This window comes from Pristiophorus japonicus, chromosome 14 (assembly GCF_044704955.1).
Source record: "Pristiophorus japonicus isolate sPriJap1 chromosome 14, sPriJap1.hap1, whole genome shotgun sequence".
In the NCBI taxonomy this organism is placed as follows: domain Eukaryota; kingdom Metazoa; phylum Chordata; class Chondrichthyes; family Pristiophoridae; genus Pristiophorus; species Pristiophorus japonicus.
The window spans coordinates 89,123,857-89,139,682 of NC_091990.1; the positions used below are offsets into that span (position 1 = coordinate 89,123,857).

Genomic DNA, 15,826 nt, shown 5'->3' on the forward strand with positions numbered 1-15,826 from the left:
AGTTAGCCAATCCTCTATCCATGCTAATATATTACCCCCAACCCCATGAACTTTTATCTTGTGGAGTAACCTTTTATGTGGCACTTTGTCAAATGCCTTCTGGAACACCAAATACACCACATCCACTGGTTCCCCTTTATCTACCCTGTTCGTTACATTCTCAAAGAACTCCAGCAAATTTGTCAAACATGACTTTCCCTTCATAAATCCATGCTGAATTTTGCTTTTCCAAATGTCCTGCGACTGCTTCTTTAATAATGGACTCCAACATTTTCCCAATCACAGATGTTAGGCTAACTGGTCTATAGTTTCTTGCTTTTTGTCTGCCTCCTTTTTTAAATAGGGGCGTTACACTTGCAGTTTTCCAATCTGCTGGGACCTCCCCAGAATCCAGGGAATTTTGGTCAATTCCAACCAATGCATCCACAATCCCTGCCGCTACTTCTCTTGACCCTAGGATGCAAGCCATCAGGTCCAGGGGATTTATCGGCCTTTAGTCCCATTATCTTACTGAGTACCACCTCCTTAGTGATTGTGATTGTGTTAAGTTCAGCCATGATCTTATCGAATGGCGGTGTAGGCTTGAAGGGCCAAATGGCCTACTCCTGCATCTATTTTCTATGTTTCTATGTTTCTATGTTTCTATGTTTCTATGTTCCTCCCCCCCTATAGAGCCTTGACTATCCACTGTTGGAATATTGTTAGTGTCCTCTACCGTAAAGACTGATACAAAGTATTTGTTCAGAGTATCTGCCATCTCCATGTCCCCATTAATAGTTCCCCGCTCTCATCCTCTAAGGGACCAACATTTACTTTAGCCACTCTTTTCCTTTTTATATACCTATAGAAACTCTTGCTATCTGTTTTTATATGTCGTGCTAGTTTACTTTCATAGTCTATCTTCTCTTTCTTAATCATTTTTTTAGTCGTTCTTTGCTGGCTTTTAAAAGCTTCCCAGTCTTCTGTCCTCCCACTAGTTTTGGTCACTTTGTATGCCCTTGTTTTTAATTGGATACCATCCTTTATTTCTTTAATTTGCCACGGATCGCTATCTTTTCCCTTACACCCTTTCCTCCTCACTGGAATATATTTTTCTTGAGAGTTGTGAAATATCTCTTTAAATGTACACCACTGTTCATCAACCGTCCTACACTTGAAACTATTTTCCCAGTCTATTTTACCCAACTCTGCCCTCATACCTTCATAGTCTCCTTTATTTAAGCTTAGTACGCTGGTTAGAGATCCAACTTTCTACCCTCCATCTGAATTTGAAATTCAACCATGCTATGATCACTCATTCCAAGGGGATCCTTTACTAGGAGATTGTTTATTAATCCTGTCTCATTACACAGGACCAGATCTAAGATCGCCTGCCCCCTGGTTGGTTCCATTACATACTGCTCAAGGAACGCGTCCCTTACGCACTCTATGAACTGCTCCTCAAGGCTGACCAATTTGATTTGTCCAATCAATATGGAGGTTAAAATCACCCAAGATTATTGCTGTTCCCTTTTTACAAGCCCCCACTATTTCCTGGTTTGTGCTCCGATCAACAGAGTTGCTACTGTTGGGGACCTATAGACTATGCCCACCAGTGACTTTTTCCCCTTATTGTTCCTCACCTCCACCCAAACTGTTTCAACACCCTTATCATTTGAGCCAATGTTGTTTCTTACTATTGCAGTGATTCCATCCTTTACCAATAGAGCTACCCCACCTCTTTTTCCTTTCTGTCTGTCCTTCCGGATTGTCAAATACCCCTGAATATTTAATTTCCAGTCTTGGTCACCTTGTAACCACGTCACTGTAATGGCTATCAGATCATACCCATTTGTCTCAATTTGTGCCGTCAACTCATCTATTTTGTTACAAATGCTACGTGCATTTAGACAAAGTGCCTTTAAGTTTGTTTTTTTATCCTTTTTCCCTGCTTGTTTCCTCTCACTTTCTTTATTTTTTCTTTCTAATTCCAGCTAAGACAGGCACTAAGGGAATGTACAAGGGTGATTAGTTGACGTTTTATACATCAGTGAGCTGTGGAGGCTGGGTCATTGAATATATTTAAGGTGGAGATAGACAGATTTTTGAGCGATAAGGGAATAAAGGGTTCTGGGGAGTGGGCAGGGAAGTGGAGCTGAGTGCATGATAAGATCAGCCATGATCTTATTAAATGGTGGAGCAGGCTCGAGGGGCCAGGTGGCCTACTCCGACTCCTATGTCTTATGTTCTTATGTAATATTGGATAGATTGATGTATAAAGTTGATTTGGAATGTTTGTTTTGTGGTGGCATTTATTTCAGCATTGGTGCCAAGAGGACACTGTGATGATCCATATCAGAGGGATGGCAAGATGTTGGGACTATTGGTGAATGGGGAACTGGGGTTGTGTTCACTGGAACCACAGTATGATGAGTCGATCTCTGATAGCCCGGGCAGGAAGAGGCTGTCTGGGTTGCCTCCTCCCTTCCGTTTCCTCCTCCTCCTATTCCTCCTCCTCCTCCTAAGCTGGTCGCCACAATCCCTGGTGGCAAGGGCTGTGCCCTCATGATGGCGAAGTTGTGAAGCATGCAGCAGACCGTGGTGAATCTTGAGATGCGCTCTGGTGAGTGCTGCAGGACACCTCCAGAGCGATCCAGGCAACAGAACGTTTGCCTCAGCACCCCAATGGTCTGCTTGATGATGTTTTGTGTGGCAGCCTGGCTCTCGTTGTACATATGCTGGCCACGTGTGGTTGGGTTGAGGAGCAGAGTCACGAGCCCGGTGGTCAGGGGATAGTCCTTGTCACCCAGTAGCCACCCTCTGGTTTGACGTGGTGGCTCAAAGACTGAGGGAATAGCGGACTGGTGCAGGGTAAAAGCATCATGATGGCTGCCAGGATACCGAGAGTCACGATGTGCTGAGCATGGTCGCACAACAACTGCACACGTGTTGTGGTACATCTCAGCATTTAGATGCGATGTTCGTAAAGCCACATGTGTGCAGTGGATGGCACCCCACACCATGGGGAAGCCCACTATAATAGCAAAGCCCCATGCAGGCTCTGCCTGCTTCTCTCTGGTCAGAGCGAAGACAATGAAGTCCCCTTTCCTGGCATAAAGATTGTCTGTGACCTCTCCCATGCAGCAGTGGATGGCGAACTGGGAGGTGTTGCAGACGTCGTCTGCTCCAGCCTGGTAGATCCCGACGCGAGGAATTTAGGGTCATGGTCACCTTCACAGCCACTGGCAGCACTGTCCTTGCCCTGGTGTGAGGCTGCAGGACTGGTGGCAATAGGTGGCGGCGTTCTGTGAGCACCTCAGACACTACTCCTGGCTCAGGCTGAGGTAAGCGAATTGCTCTGTGAAAGGGTAAGGCCTCCTGCTGAGAGCCTTTCTCCCCCTCCTCCTCCTCCCTCTGCGAGCAGCTTATCCTCTTCTTCGCTGCCTCTGCTCCATCTCACTGGCATGCTGTAAGCCAAGGCAATGTCAAGTAGCGCACTCATGACTGAAAGCAGGTGGTGTGACCAGAACCCTTGAAGTCAGAAGAAAGGCCTTCTCCACTTGCAGCACCACTCCTCGTCATCCCATCAATTTTAAACAACTCTTGAAAGTCCCGAACTGTTCCACAAACTTGCACAGAGCCAGTAGAAATCAATTAGTAACTAACCTGAGAGTGTTTGCTGATCGCTATAAATATCACTGCTGGGGAGTCCTTGCTGCTGATGAATGCATATTCAACTGTGCGAGGTTAAGACAGGGCATTAGATCCAGCGATGATGACGAAAATGGCAGCACTGGCGTCAAATCAGCGTTGCACACTGATTGACATCACGATCTGTGCACTCTGCGTACACCTTGTGCATGTTCCTAATGCTCGCTCTACCGCTCTCTACCGCCCGCTCTACTGCCACATGACATGCACCAGAAGTGTACGTGAGAGGCACAATCACAATTTTCGGCACAAAATGGCACACATAGCGTTGAAAAATCGGGCACTATAGAGCCGAATTCTTTGCCCTATGATTCTAATTCTCACTATTACTTTAAAGCTGCTCTTCTAAAAAGAAGATGAAGTGTGTACTCTGGGCGTCCTGCCTCCCTGCAGGAAGGTATATGTGCAATGGGAATGGAAGGGAAAGCTTGTCCTATTTATTCCCATATTTAGGCCGCTTCTTATAAGTCTGTTAATAATAAATCAGAACAAAGATCCAATGGCATGAGATAACTCACATATTATGTTGACATGCCTGTGACAGGGTCTGTGGCTCTCGTATTGGGCTGTTCAGCCACCAAAGAACTCATTTCAGGAGTGGAAGCAATTCGAGGGACTGCCTATGATGATGATTAGCAGTCATACCCTATTTCTGCTGTAATCAAGGAGTTGTTAACTCTGACTCTCAGCTAGCTTTTGAAAAACAAAGCTTACTTTTAACAGTCCAACCATTACAAATAATAACAGGATCTCCTCTCACATTGGTGACATTACATATATAAACATCACCAGATGCCATCTTGGTGAGGGTGGTAGGCTGCCTTTAAAGAGGAGATGGTTCGGGTACAGTCGAGATACATTCCTACGAGGGGGACGCATACAGCAACTAAAGCCAGAGCTCCCTGAATGATGAAAGAGATAGAGAATAAGATGAAGCGGAAAAAGAGTGCATATGACAGATATCAGGTTGAGAATACAAGTGAAAATCAGGCTGAATATGGAAAGTTCAGAGGGAAAGTGAAAAAGAAAACAAGAGAGGCAAAGAGAGAGTATGAGAATAGATTGACAGCTAACATAAAAGGGAATTCAAAAGTCTTCTATAGGCATAAAAATAATAAACAGGTAGTAAGAGGAGTGGTGGGGCCAATTAGGGACTAAAAAGGAGATCTACACATGTAGGCAGAGGGAATGGTTAAGATACTAAATGAATACATTGCATCTGTCTTCACCAAGGAAGAAGATGCTGTCAAAGTCATAGTGAAAGAGGAGGTAGTGGAGCTACTGGATGAGATAAAAATTGATAAAGAAGAGGTACTGGAAGGCTGTTTGTACTTAAAGTTGATAAGTCACCAGGTCCAGATGGGATGTATTGGGTATGGAGAAAGAATCAGACTAAATACTGTGAGCTCAAAGTAAAGTGCGACCGTAGTCTTTTATTGCAGGTCTCCAGAGTGCCTCTCCAACCTGTGAAACCTTCTTAAATACCTGTGCTCCCAAGGGATTATGGGATCCGTTGGGACTCCGGGGAATGAGCCCTCCGGTGGCTGTACAGAGTAAATACAAGTCCACATATATAACAACATTGCCCCCCCAAAGACAATAGTATAATTATTTACAATGTGGTCGATCTGCGGCCCTTCTTGCCCTGGTTGATCGTCTAGGTACGAAAGCTGGTGTTGTTGAATATTTTGTTGGGCACTCCCTGGGCTGCTGTGCAGCTGGCCTTGCTGGGCTGCCTCGTGTGTTGTGTCCTGCTGGGCTGCTGTGGATGATAGGTTCTGCTTCATGGTCAACCGTGGTGTCGGTTGCCACTGGTGTGTATGTTAGGGAATCAAAAAAAGTAGGGTCCAAGGTGGGTTGCTCAGGATAGTCCGTGAATCTGAGTTTGATTTGGTCCAAGTGTTTCCGGTGAATGAGTCCATTTGAAAGTTTGACCCGAAACACCGTGCTCTCCTCTTTGGCCACGACAGTGCCAGGAAGCCACTTGGGACCTTGTCCATAATTTAATACAAGTACAGGCTCATTGACTTCAATCTCGCGTGACACATTTGCGCTATCATGGTATGCACTTTGTTGAAGCCGCCTGCTCTCTACCTGTTCATGTAGATCAGAGTAAACTAACGAGAGCCTTGTCTTAAGTGCTCTTTTCATGAGCAGTTCAGCAGGTGGGATTCCAGTGAGTGAGTGTGGTCTCGTGCGGTAACTAAGCAGGACTCGGGATAGGCGAGTCTGCAATGAGCCTTCAGTTACCCTCTTTAAGCCTTGCTTGATGGTTTGCACTGCTCTCTCTGCCTGACCATTGGACGCTGGTTTAAACCGGTCAGATGTGAGATGTTTGATCCCGTTACGGGTCATGAATTCTTTGAACTCAGCACTGGTAAAACACGGCCCATTGTCGCTCACCAGGATAGCGGGTAAGCCGTGTGCGGCAAACATGGCCCGCAGGCTTGCAGTGGATCTGCTAGCCAACATTATCTCACATTCAATCCACTTGGAGTACTCGTCTACAACCACAAGGAACATTTTACCCAAGAACGGGCCTGCAACGTGTACACTAGACCACGGTTTGGAGGGCCAAGACCATAAACTTAGCTGCTCCTCCTTGGGTACATTGCTTAACTGCGAGTATGTATTACATCTGTGAATGCAGGACTCTAAGTCCGCATCGATACCGGGCCACCACATGTGGGATCTGGTTATTGCTTTCATCATTACGATGCCTGGGTGGGTACTGTGGAGGTCATTGATGAGGGTGTCTCTGCACTTCTTGGCCCACAGAAGGCAGTCTGCCTGTATAGACATTTCATCTTTGAGCCACTGGAACGGCTTTATCTGTTCCTGCATTTCCACTGGGACACTGGACCAGCTCCTGTGAAGCACACAGCTTTTGATTAGAGATAATAAGGGGTCCTGGCTTGTCCAGGTTTTGATCTGCCGGACAGTGATGGGTGATTGCTCACTCACAAATGCTTCCATAACCATGGCTAGATCTACGGGCTGCGCCAATTCCACCCCCGTGGTGGGCAATGGCAGCCTACTGAGAGCATCGGCGCAGTTTTCTGTGCCTGGCCTGTGGCGGATGGCGTAGTTGTATGCGGACGTGAGCGCCCATCTCTGGATGCATTGGTATTTGTCTCTTTACTCTCGGAAAACAGGGATATAAGTGGCTTATGGTCAGTTTCCAATTCGAATTTTAGCCCAAACAGGTATTGATGTATTTTCTTTACCCTGTGACACACGCTAACGCTTCTTTTTCAATCATGCTGTAGGCTCTCTCGGCCTTAGACAGACTCCTGGATGTTGCAGTTTCCTGAAATCATTAACTTGTTGCAATACACACCCGACGCCATATGACGACACATCACATGCTAGTATCAAACGCTTACATGGATCATACAACACAAGCAATTTGTTTGAGCATAACAACTTTCTCTCTTTTACAAAGGCATTTCTTGGCTCTTGCCCCAACCCCATTCATTCCCTTTTCGTAGTAAGACATGCAGTGGTTCTAACAGTGTGCTGAGACCCGGTAAGAAGTTACCAAAGTAGTTCAAGAATCGCAGAAACGACTGCAGCTCCGTCACGTTCTTTGGCCTCGGTGCGTTCTCGATTGCCTCCATCTTTGCGTTGGTGGGCCTGATGCCGTCCGCCGCAATCCTCCTTCCCAGGAACTCCACTTCAGGTGCCAGGAAAATGCACTTCGAGTGTTTTAACCTGAGCCCCACACGGTTGAGTCAACTAAGAACCTCCTCCAGGTTCTGCAGGTGCTCGACTGTGTTCCGACCTGTGACCAAGATGTAGTCCTGGAAGACCACAGTGTGCGGGACCGACTTCAGTAAACTTTCCATGTTTCTCTGTAATATCGCCGCCGCCAATCGGATTCCAAATGGTCATCTGTTATAAACAAAAGACCTTTGTGCGTGTTGATGCAGGTGAGGGTCTTCGATGATTCCTCCAGTTCCTGCGCCATGTGGGCTGAAGTCAGATCCAGCTTCGTGAATGTCTTTCCTCCCGCCAGCGTTGCAAAGAGGTCGTCGGCTTTTGATAGTGGGTATTGGTCCTGCAGGGAGAAACGATTGATAGTTACTTTGTAATCGCCACAGATTCTGACGGTGCCGTCTCTCTTGAGGACTGGGACAATAGGACTGACCCACTCGCTGAACTCGATCGGTGAAATGATGCCCTCTCGTTGCAGCCGGTCTAGCTCGATCTCTATCCTTCCTCTCATCATGTACGGTACTGCTCTCACCTTGTGATGGATGGGTCGCGCCCCCGGAATTAGGTGGATCTGCACTTTTGTTCCTTGGAATTTCCTGATGCCTGGTTCGAACAGTGAAGGAAATTTGTTTAAGACCTGGGCACACGAATTGTCATCAGTAGGAGATAGCGCTCAGACATCGTCTTAGTTCCAGCGTATATTTCCCAGCCAGCTCCTGCCGAGCAGCGTGGGACCATCGTCCAGTACCACCCAGAGTGGTAGCTTGTGCACCACTCCATCATAGGAGACCTTTACGGTAGCACTGCCGATTACAGGAATCAGTTCTTTAGTGTAAGTTCTTAGTCTCGTGCGAACTGGAGTTAAGACTGGCCTTGAGATGTTGTTGCATCACAACCTTTCAAAAGTCTTTTTGCCCATGGTGGACTGGCTCGTGCCCATGCCAGCTCTATTGACACCGGGAGTCCATTTAGTTCAACATTCAGCATTATCGGTGGACAATTCGTGTTGAATGTGTGCACCCCATGGATCTCTGCCTCCTCTACCTGAGACTCTGGTTCGTAGTGATCCTCCGTGGATCTATCCTCCTCTGCAACGTGGTGGTTTGCAGGTTTAACAGGTTTTGCAGCTCGCCTGCATACTCGTTGGAGGTGTCCCATTGTTCCACAGCCCTTGCAAACGTATCCTTTGAATCGGCATGAATGGAAACGATGATCACCCCCTCAGCGCCAGCAATGTGTTAATGGCCTTTCATTCATCACCCTTGATGGTGGACTCTGAGACATCTGCGGACATGTAGCTGCAGGTATGTGTGAGCTGCACTGTACGTTACGATTCGAAAACATCACTTTGTTCACAGTACTTGTAGCAGCATTTGTGTGCTTAGAGATTTGCTTAGTTTTGTCACTGGTGGCAATGAACGCCTGGGCTATCGCTATGGCCTTACTCAAGGTTGGGGTCTCTACAGTCAAAAGCTTGCGAAGTATGGTTTCGTGGCCAATGCCAAGTACGAAAAAGTCTCTGAGCATGTGCTCCAAATGTCCTTCAAATTCGCAATGTCCTGCAAAGCATCTCAGCTCGGCGACATAACTCGCCACTTCCTGGCCTTCAGACCTTTTGTAGGTGTAGAACCGGTACCTCGCCATCAGAACGCTTTCCTTCGGGTTCAAATGCTCTCGGACCAGTGTGCACAAATCGTCATATGATTTCTCCATGGGTTTCATTGGAGTGAGCAGATTCTTCATGAGGCCAAACGTTGGTGCCCCACAGATGGTGAGGAGGATCGCTCTATGTTTGGCAGCGTTCTCTTCCCCATCGAGCTCGTTGGCCATGAAGTATTGGTCGAGTCGCCCCACAAAAGTTTCCCAATCATCTCCCTCCAAAAATTTCTCCAGGATGCCCACTGTTCTCTGCATCTTTGGGTTCACTATCTGTATCTCATCGCCAGTTGTTGGGTATGGAGCAAGAGTCAGATTGAACACTGTGAGCTCAAAGTAAAGTGTGACCTTAATTGTTTATTGCAGTGCTTTTTTTAATATATATTAATGACTTGGACTTGGGTGTACTGGGCACAATTTCAAAATTTGCAGACGACACCAAACTTGGAAGTGTAGTGAAGAGTGAGGAGGATAGTGATAGACTTCAAGAAGACTTGGACAGGCTGGTGGAATGGGCAGACACATGGCAGATGAAGTTTAAGGCAGAAAAGTGTAAAATGATACATTTTGGAAGAAAGAACAAGGAAAGGTATTGGCTCAGAAAACCCAGTTTCTCCTTCCTACGGGTGTTCGACTGGATTCTAGAAAAAAGAAGCGCACCTACCTGAAGCTGCTGCACCTACGTGAGATCCCGGTCTGGAGGCCACCCCTGACTGCACGTCGCAGCGCATGCACGCCGGGACATGTGCAGGCCTGGAGCTGGAGTCACATGGCTCTGCACAGCCAATCAGGTATAGTATATTCTCATTCATAGTAATAGGAGTTTCGTTAGTCCGAAACTCCTATTACTATGAATGAGAAACACCCCAAATACCCAAACACTACATAAAACGTTAAAAAAAGCACCTCACATAAATACACCATATTGATGATAGAAATGTTTTTGAAAAAAAAATTGCCAATTTTTAAATTAATTTTTAATTAGGGTTTAAAATAAAATTATGAGTGGGAAGGGTTTTTAACATAAATATATATTTTTAAATTTTATTTTAACATGTTTTTGATATGTTTTTAAACTCTTATGCTGGTAAAAGTAGGCTATGCACCTGCTTTTACCAGGTGCAGGAGTTTTAAGGACATTCGCAGGGCAAGAGATGGGCAAATAGCCCAATCTCTGCCGTGGGAATGTCCTTGCTCCTGAGATGCGGGAGATCTGCCAAGCCAGAAACTTGACAGATCGGAAAAGCTGGTTTTCTGCCCATGCGCATTGTGCCCCGAAAACCGGCTTTTCCGATGCCTTCCCGGGTCCATAGAAACTCCGTACGGACCCAGGGAGGCCGTGATTTCTGGGCCAAAATAAACAAAAGCGTACAATCTTAAAGTGGGTGGATGAACAGAGACAACTGGGGATATATGTGCACAAATCGTTGAAGGTGGCAGGGCAGGTTGAGAAAGTGGTTATAAAAGCTTACAGGATCCTGGGCTTCATAGAGTACAAAAGCAAGTAAGTTATGATGAATCTTTTTAAAACACTGGTTCGGCCTCAACTGGAGTATTGTGTCCAATTCTGGGCACCGCACTTTAGGAAAGATGTGAAGGCCTTAGAGGGGGAGCAGACAATGTTTACAAGAATGGTTCCAGAGATGAGGGACTTCAGTTACATGAATAGACTGGGGAAACATAGAAACATAGGAAATAGGTGCAGGAGCAGGCCATTCAGCCTTTTGAGCCTGCACCACCATTCAAAATGATCATGGCTGATCATGCGCTTCAGTACCCCATTCCTGCTTTCTCTCCATACCCCTTGATCCCTTTAGCTGTAAGGGCCACATCTAATTCCCTTTTGAATATATCCAACGAATTGGCTTCAACAACTTTCTGTGGTAGAGAATTCCACATGCTCACAACTCTCTGAGTGAAGAAGTTTCTCCTCATCTCGGTCCTAAATGGCTTACCCCTTATCCTTAGACTGTGACCCCTGGTTCTGGACTTCCCCATCATCGGGAACATTCTTCCTGCATCTAACCTGTTCAATCCCGTCAGAATTGTATATGTTTCTATGAGATCCCCGCTCATTCTTCTAAATTCCATTGAATATAAGCCTAGTCGATCCAGTCTTTCTTCATATGTCAATCCTGTCATCCCGGGAATCAGTCTGGTGAACCTTCGCTGTACTCCCTCAATAGCAAGAATGTCCTTCCTCAGATTAGGAGACCAAAACTGTGCACAATATTCAAGCTGTGCACAATATTCAATATTCACAAAGGCCCTGTACAACTGTAGTAAAACCTCCCTGCTCCTATACTCAAATCCTCTCGCTATGAAGGCCAACATGCCGCTTGCCTTCTTCACCGCCTGCTGTATCTGTATGTCAACTTTCAATGACTGATGTACCATGACACCCAGGTCTCGTTGCAGCTCCCCTTTTACTAATCTGTCACCGTTCAGGTAATAATCTGCCTTCCTGTTTTTACCACCAAAGTGGATAACCTCACATTTATCTACATTATACCGCATCTGCCATGTATTTGCCCACTCACCAAACCTATCCAAGTCACCCTGCAGCCTCTTAGCATCCTCCTCACAGCTCACACTGCCACCCAGCTTAGTGTCATCTGCAAATTTGGATATATTACATTCAATTCCTTCGTCTAAATCATTAATGTATATTGTAAATAGCTGGGGTCCCAGCACTGAAACTTGCGGTACCCCACTAGTCGCTGCCTGCCATTCTGAAAAGGACTTGTTTATTCCTACTCTTTGCTTCCTGTCTGCCAACCAGTTCTCTATCCACATCAGTACATTACCCCCAATACCATGTGCTTTAATTTTGATTAATAATCTCTTTGTCAAAAGCCTTTTGAAAGTCTAAGTACACCACATCCACTGGCTCGGCCTTGTCCACTCTACTAGTTACATCCTCAAAAAATTCTAGAAGATTTGTCAAGCATGATTTCCCTTTCACAAATCCATGCTGACTTGGACTGATCCCGTCATTGCTTTCCAACTGCGCAGCTATTACATCTTTAATAATTGATTCCCACATTTTCCCCACCACCGATGTCAGGCTGACCAGTCTATAATTCCCTGTTTTCTCTCTCCCTCCTTTTTTAAAAAGTGGGGTTACATTAGCTACCCTCCAGTCCACAGGATCTGATCCAGAGTCTATAGAATGTTGGAAAATGATCACCAATGCATCCACTATTTCTAGGGCCACTTCCTTAAGTACTCTGGGATGCAGACAATCAGGCCCTGCGGATTTATTGGCCTTTAATCCCATCAATTTTCCTAACACAATTTGCTGACTAATAAGGATTTCCTTTTGTTCTTCCTTCTCACTAGACCCTCGGTCCCGCAGTATTTCCGGAAGGTTATTTGTGTCTTCCTTAGTGAAGACAGAACCAAAGTAGTTGTTCAATTGGTCTGCCACTTCTTTGTTCCCCATTATAAATTCACCTAATTCTGACTGTAAGGGACCCATATTTGTCTTCATTAATCTTTTTCTCATCACGTATCTGTAGAAGCTTTTGCAGTCAGTTGTTATGTTCCCTGCAAGTTTATTCTCATACTCTATTTTCCCCCTCCTAATTAAACCCTTTGTCCTCCTCTGCTGAATTCTAAATTTCTCCCAGTCCTCAGGTTTGCTGCTTTTTTTGGTCACTTTATATGCCTCTTCCTTGGAATAACACTATCCCTAATTTTCCTTGTAAGTCACGGTTGAGCCAGCTTCCCCGTTTTATTTTTACTCCAGACAGGGATGTACAATTGTTGAAGTTCATCCATGTGATCTTTAAATGTCTGCCATTGCCTATCCACCGTCAGCCCTTTAAATATAATTTGCCAGTCTATCCTAGCCAATTCACGTCTCATACCATCGAAGTTACTTTTCTTTAAGTTAAGGACTCTAGTCTCTGAATTAACTGTGTCACTCTCCATCTTAATGAAGAATTCTACCATATTATGGTCACTCTTTCCAAGGGGCCTAGCACAACAAGATTGCTAATTAATTCTCTCTCATTACACAATACCCAGTCTAGGATGGCCAGCTCTCTAGTTGGTTCCTCGACATATTGGTCTAGAAAACCAGGAAATCCTCCTCCCCCTATTGCTACCAGTTTGTTTAGTCTAATCTATATTTAGATTAAAGTCACCCATGATAACTGCTGTACCTTTATTGCATGCATCCCTAATTTCCTGTTTGATGCCATCCCCAACCTCTCTATGACTGTTTGGTGGTCTGTACGCAACTCCCACTAGTGTTTTCTGCCCTTTGGTGTTCCGCAGTTCTATCCATACAGATTCCACCTCATCCACGCTAATGTTCTTCCTTACTATTGCGTTAATCTCCTCTTTAACCAGCAACACTACCCCACCTCCTTTTCCTTTCAGTCTATCTTTCCTGAATATTGAATACCCTTGGATGTTGAGTTCCCAGCCTTGGTCACCCTGGAGCCAAGTCTCCGTAATCCCAATTACATTATATCCGTTAACTGCTATCGGCGCAGTTACATCATCCACCTTATTACGAATGCTCCTCGCATTGAGACACAGAGCCTTCAGGCTTGTTTTTTAACATTCTTTGTCCTTTTAGAATTTGTTGTAATGTGGCCCTTTTGATTTTTGCCTTTGATTTTTCTGTCCTCCACTTCTAGTTTTCTCTTTTATACCTTTTGCTTCTGACCCCATTTTACTTCCCTCTGTCTCCCTGCATAGGTTCCCATCCCTCTGCCCTATTAGTTTAAATCCTCCCCAACAGCACTAGCAAACAGTCTCCCTAGGACATTGGTTCCAGTCCTGCCCACGTGCAGACCATCCGGTTTGTACTGGTCCCACCTCCCCCAGAACCGGTTCTAATGTCCCAGGAATTTGAATCCCTCCCTCTAGCACCATTCCTCAAGTGTATTCATCCTAACTATCCTGCTATTTCTACTTTGACTGGCACGTGGCATTGGTAGCAATCCTGAGATTACTACCTTTGAGGTCCACTTTTTAATTTAACTCCTAGCTCCCTAAATTCAGCTTGTAGGACCTCATCCCGCTTTTTACCTATATCGTTGGTGTTGTGTCCTTAGATGCTCCAGTAATGACTCCACGAGGCAATGTGTTGTACTTGAATTGTAGCGACCTTAGTCCTTTATTGATAACTCCAGAGTGAGGATCACACCTGGTGGCCTGCCTTTTATACTAGGCCAGGCACACCTGTACAGGTAACCTACAAGTCTCCCACTGCTGTGCCCTCTGGTGGCACACCTTGTGATAGTGCCAACAGTGGCCATGTAGGATACATGACATCACTCGCCCCTGAGCCTTTAGTGCAAATCGCCTCAGCATTGACTGTGCTCTGGGCTTAGCTCTATGTCGCTTCTATCTGATTGACCCTTGGCAGATCATTTCAATCTTGGGTGAGTGGTTGGTGCAGTAGCGTGCTGGTGGTTGCTGTTTGTGTGTGTGTGTCCCTGACCACTCCATTCTCCTCCCGCCCCACCCCCTCACATTGATTATGGCTGGGACTCCTAGCCTTCATGTACATTCAAGTTCAGGAAAGTGAGTTTTGCATTATTTTTGTGGTTCCGTGTTGCGACAAGTACGTTAAATGCCTTATCGATGCAGTGACCGGTGCATGAGGACAAGCTAGTACTGGAGCTGCTGAGTTGTGTCTCTGCAGTCTGGTGGTGGCTCAGTGCCCGGTGCTGGCAGTGGGAACCCGGTTGTCTCGCGTCGCCTGCTCTTGGGGCTGCTGCCGTGCTCCCTAGCGTCGGGCAGGTTCACAGATGCCTGTGACCTCCCTGTCCTTTCTTTGCCCCCTGGGTCACTGCTGCTCCCTGAGGAGCTGTCATCTAGCAGCGCACAGGAAACGGCTGACTCGCTGGCCTGAATGTCGTTTGGTTTGGGATCCTGGCTGGTGCCTGTTTCCTTTGGGGGGACTGTGGTTGGTGACCCTACATCTACGGGTATGGTCTTGGTGGCAGTGGGGTTTGGGGACTGCACCTTAGTACAGTCTGCTCCTTCAGGCTCGTGGCAGTTGGTGCCATCGGGTGCCTGAATGGTGGAGCCGATCAGGGGCTGGGTATCGATACCGGTGCCGTTGCCCTGCTGAGGTCGCTTGCTCGCAGCTCGTGTGTGTTGGCTGCTTGTGGCCACACTTCATGGTGCATGACTCTGGTCCCCAGGACACAGGCTACAGCGTTGGGTTAGCTCGCTGGACATGTGTGTACCTGATGGGTGTCTGTCCGCTGCATTGGCTGCGTGCAGTTGAAACCCTGCATCGCACAACTTTTCATTACTTATGCTGGACACACTGTGGGTCCGATTGCGATCGCATGACTTTTTCTCGCTGGTTGTATGTGCACAGTTCAGATCATCAATTACACATTTTACATAATCGCGCGACTTTTCCTCGCTGGTTGAGTATATACAATTCAGATTATCAGTTGCACATTTTACACGATCAATTACATTTTTTTCCTCTGACTTACAATTACTGTTACATTGCTTAAGTGTGTGGAACTGTCCCTTTAATTGTGGTGGGTTGCCGACCTCCTTTAAGAGACCTCCTTGCTTTCTTAACCCCAATCCTCTTCTTCGCTTGGTGCCACGTGTTGCTCCATCAGCGCTGCACTTCGTGGTCTGGCCTCGGCCATCTTATTCTTCAGCACCTCACCTCGTGGTTTGGGCACCATCTTTCCTCCATCCGTGATGTCGACTGCGGTGATCCTCTGCTCCCCGGGTTCTGCCTCCGAAGCTGGGAAGTCGCCTTTGGATC

The 15,826-nt window shown here is 46.3% G+C and overlaps 1 protein-coding gene across 1 annotated transcript in view; it reads left to right on the forward strand.

Moving 5' to 3' along the window:
- The first annotated feature begins 4,878 nt into the window (after positions 1 to 4,878).
- Positions 4,879 to 15,826, forward strand: part of f2 (coagulation factor II (thrombin)) — a 101,809-nt gene continuing 90,861 nt past the window's right edge. The window contains exons 1-2 of the mRNA XM_070898732.1: positions 4,879 to 5,063; positions 9,709 to 9,854. Coding sequence (XP_070754833.1) covers positions 4,879 to 5,063; positions 9,709 to 9,854 — 331 coding nt within the window. The remainder of the gene's footprint in view (positions 5,064 to 9,708; positions 9,855 to 15,826) is intronic.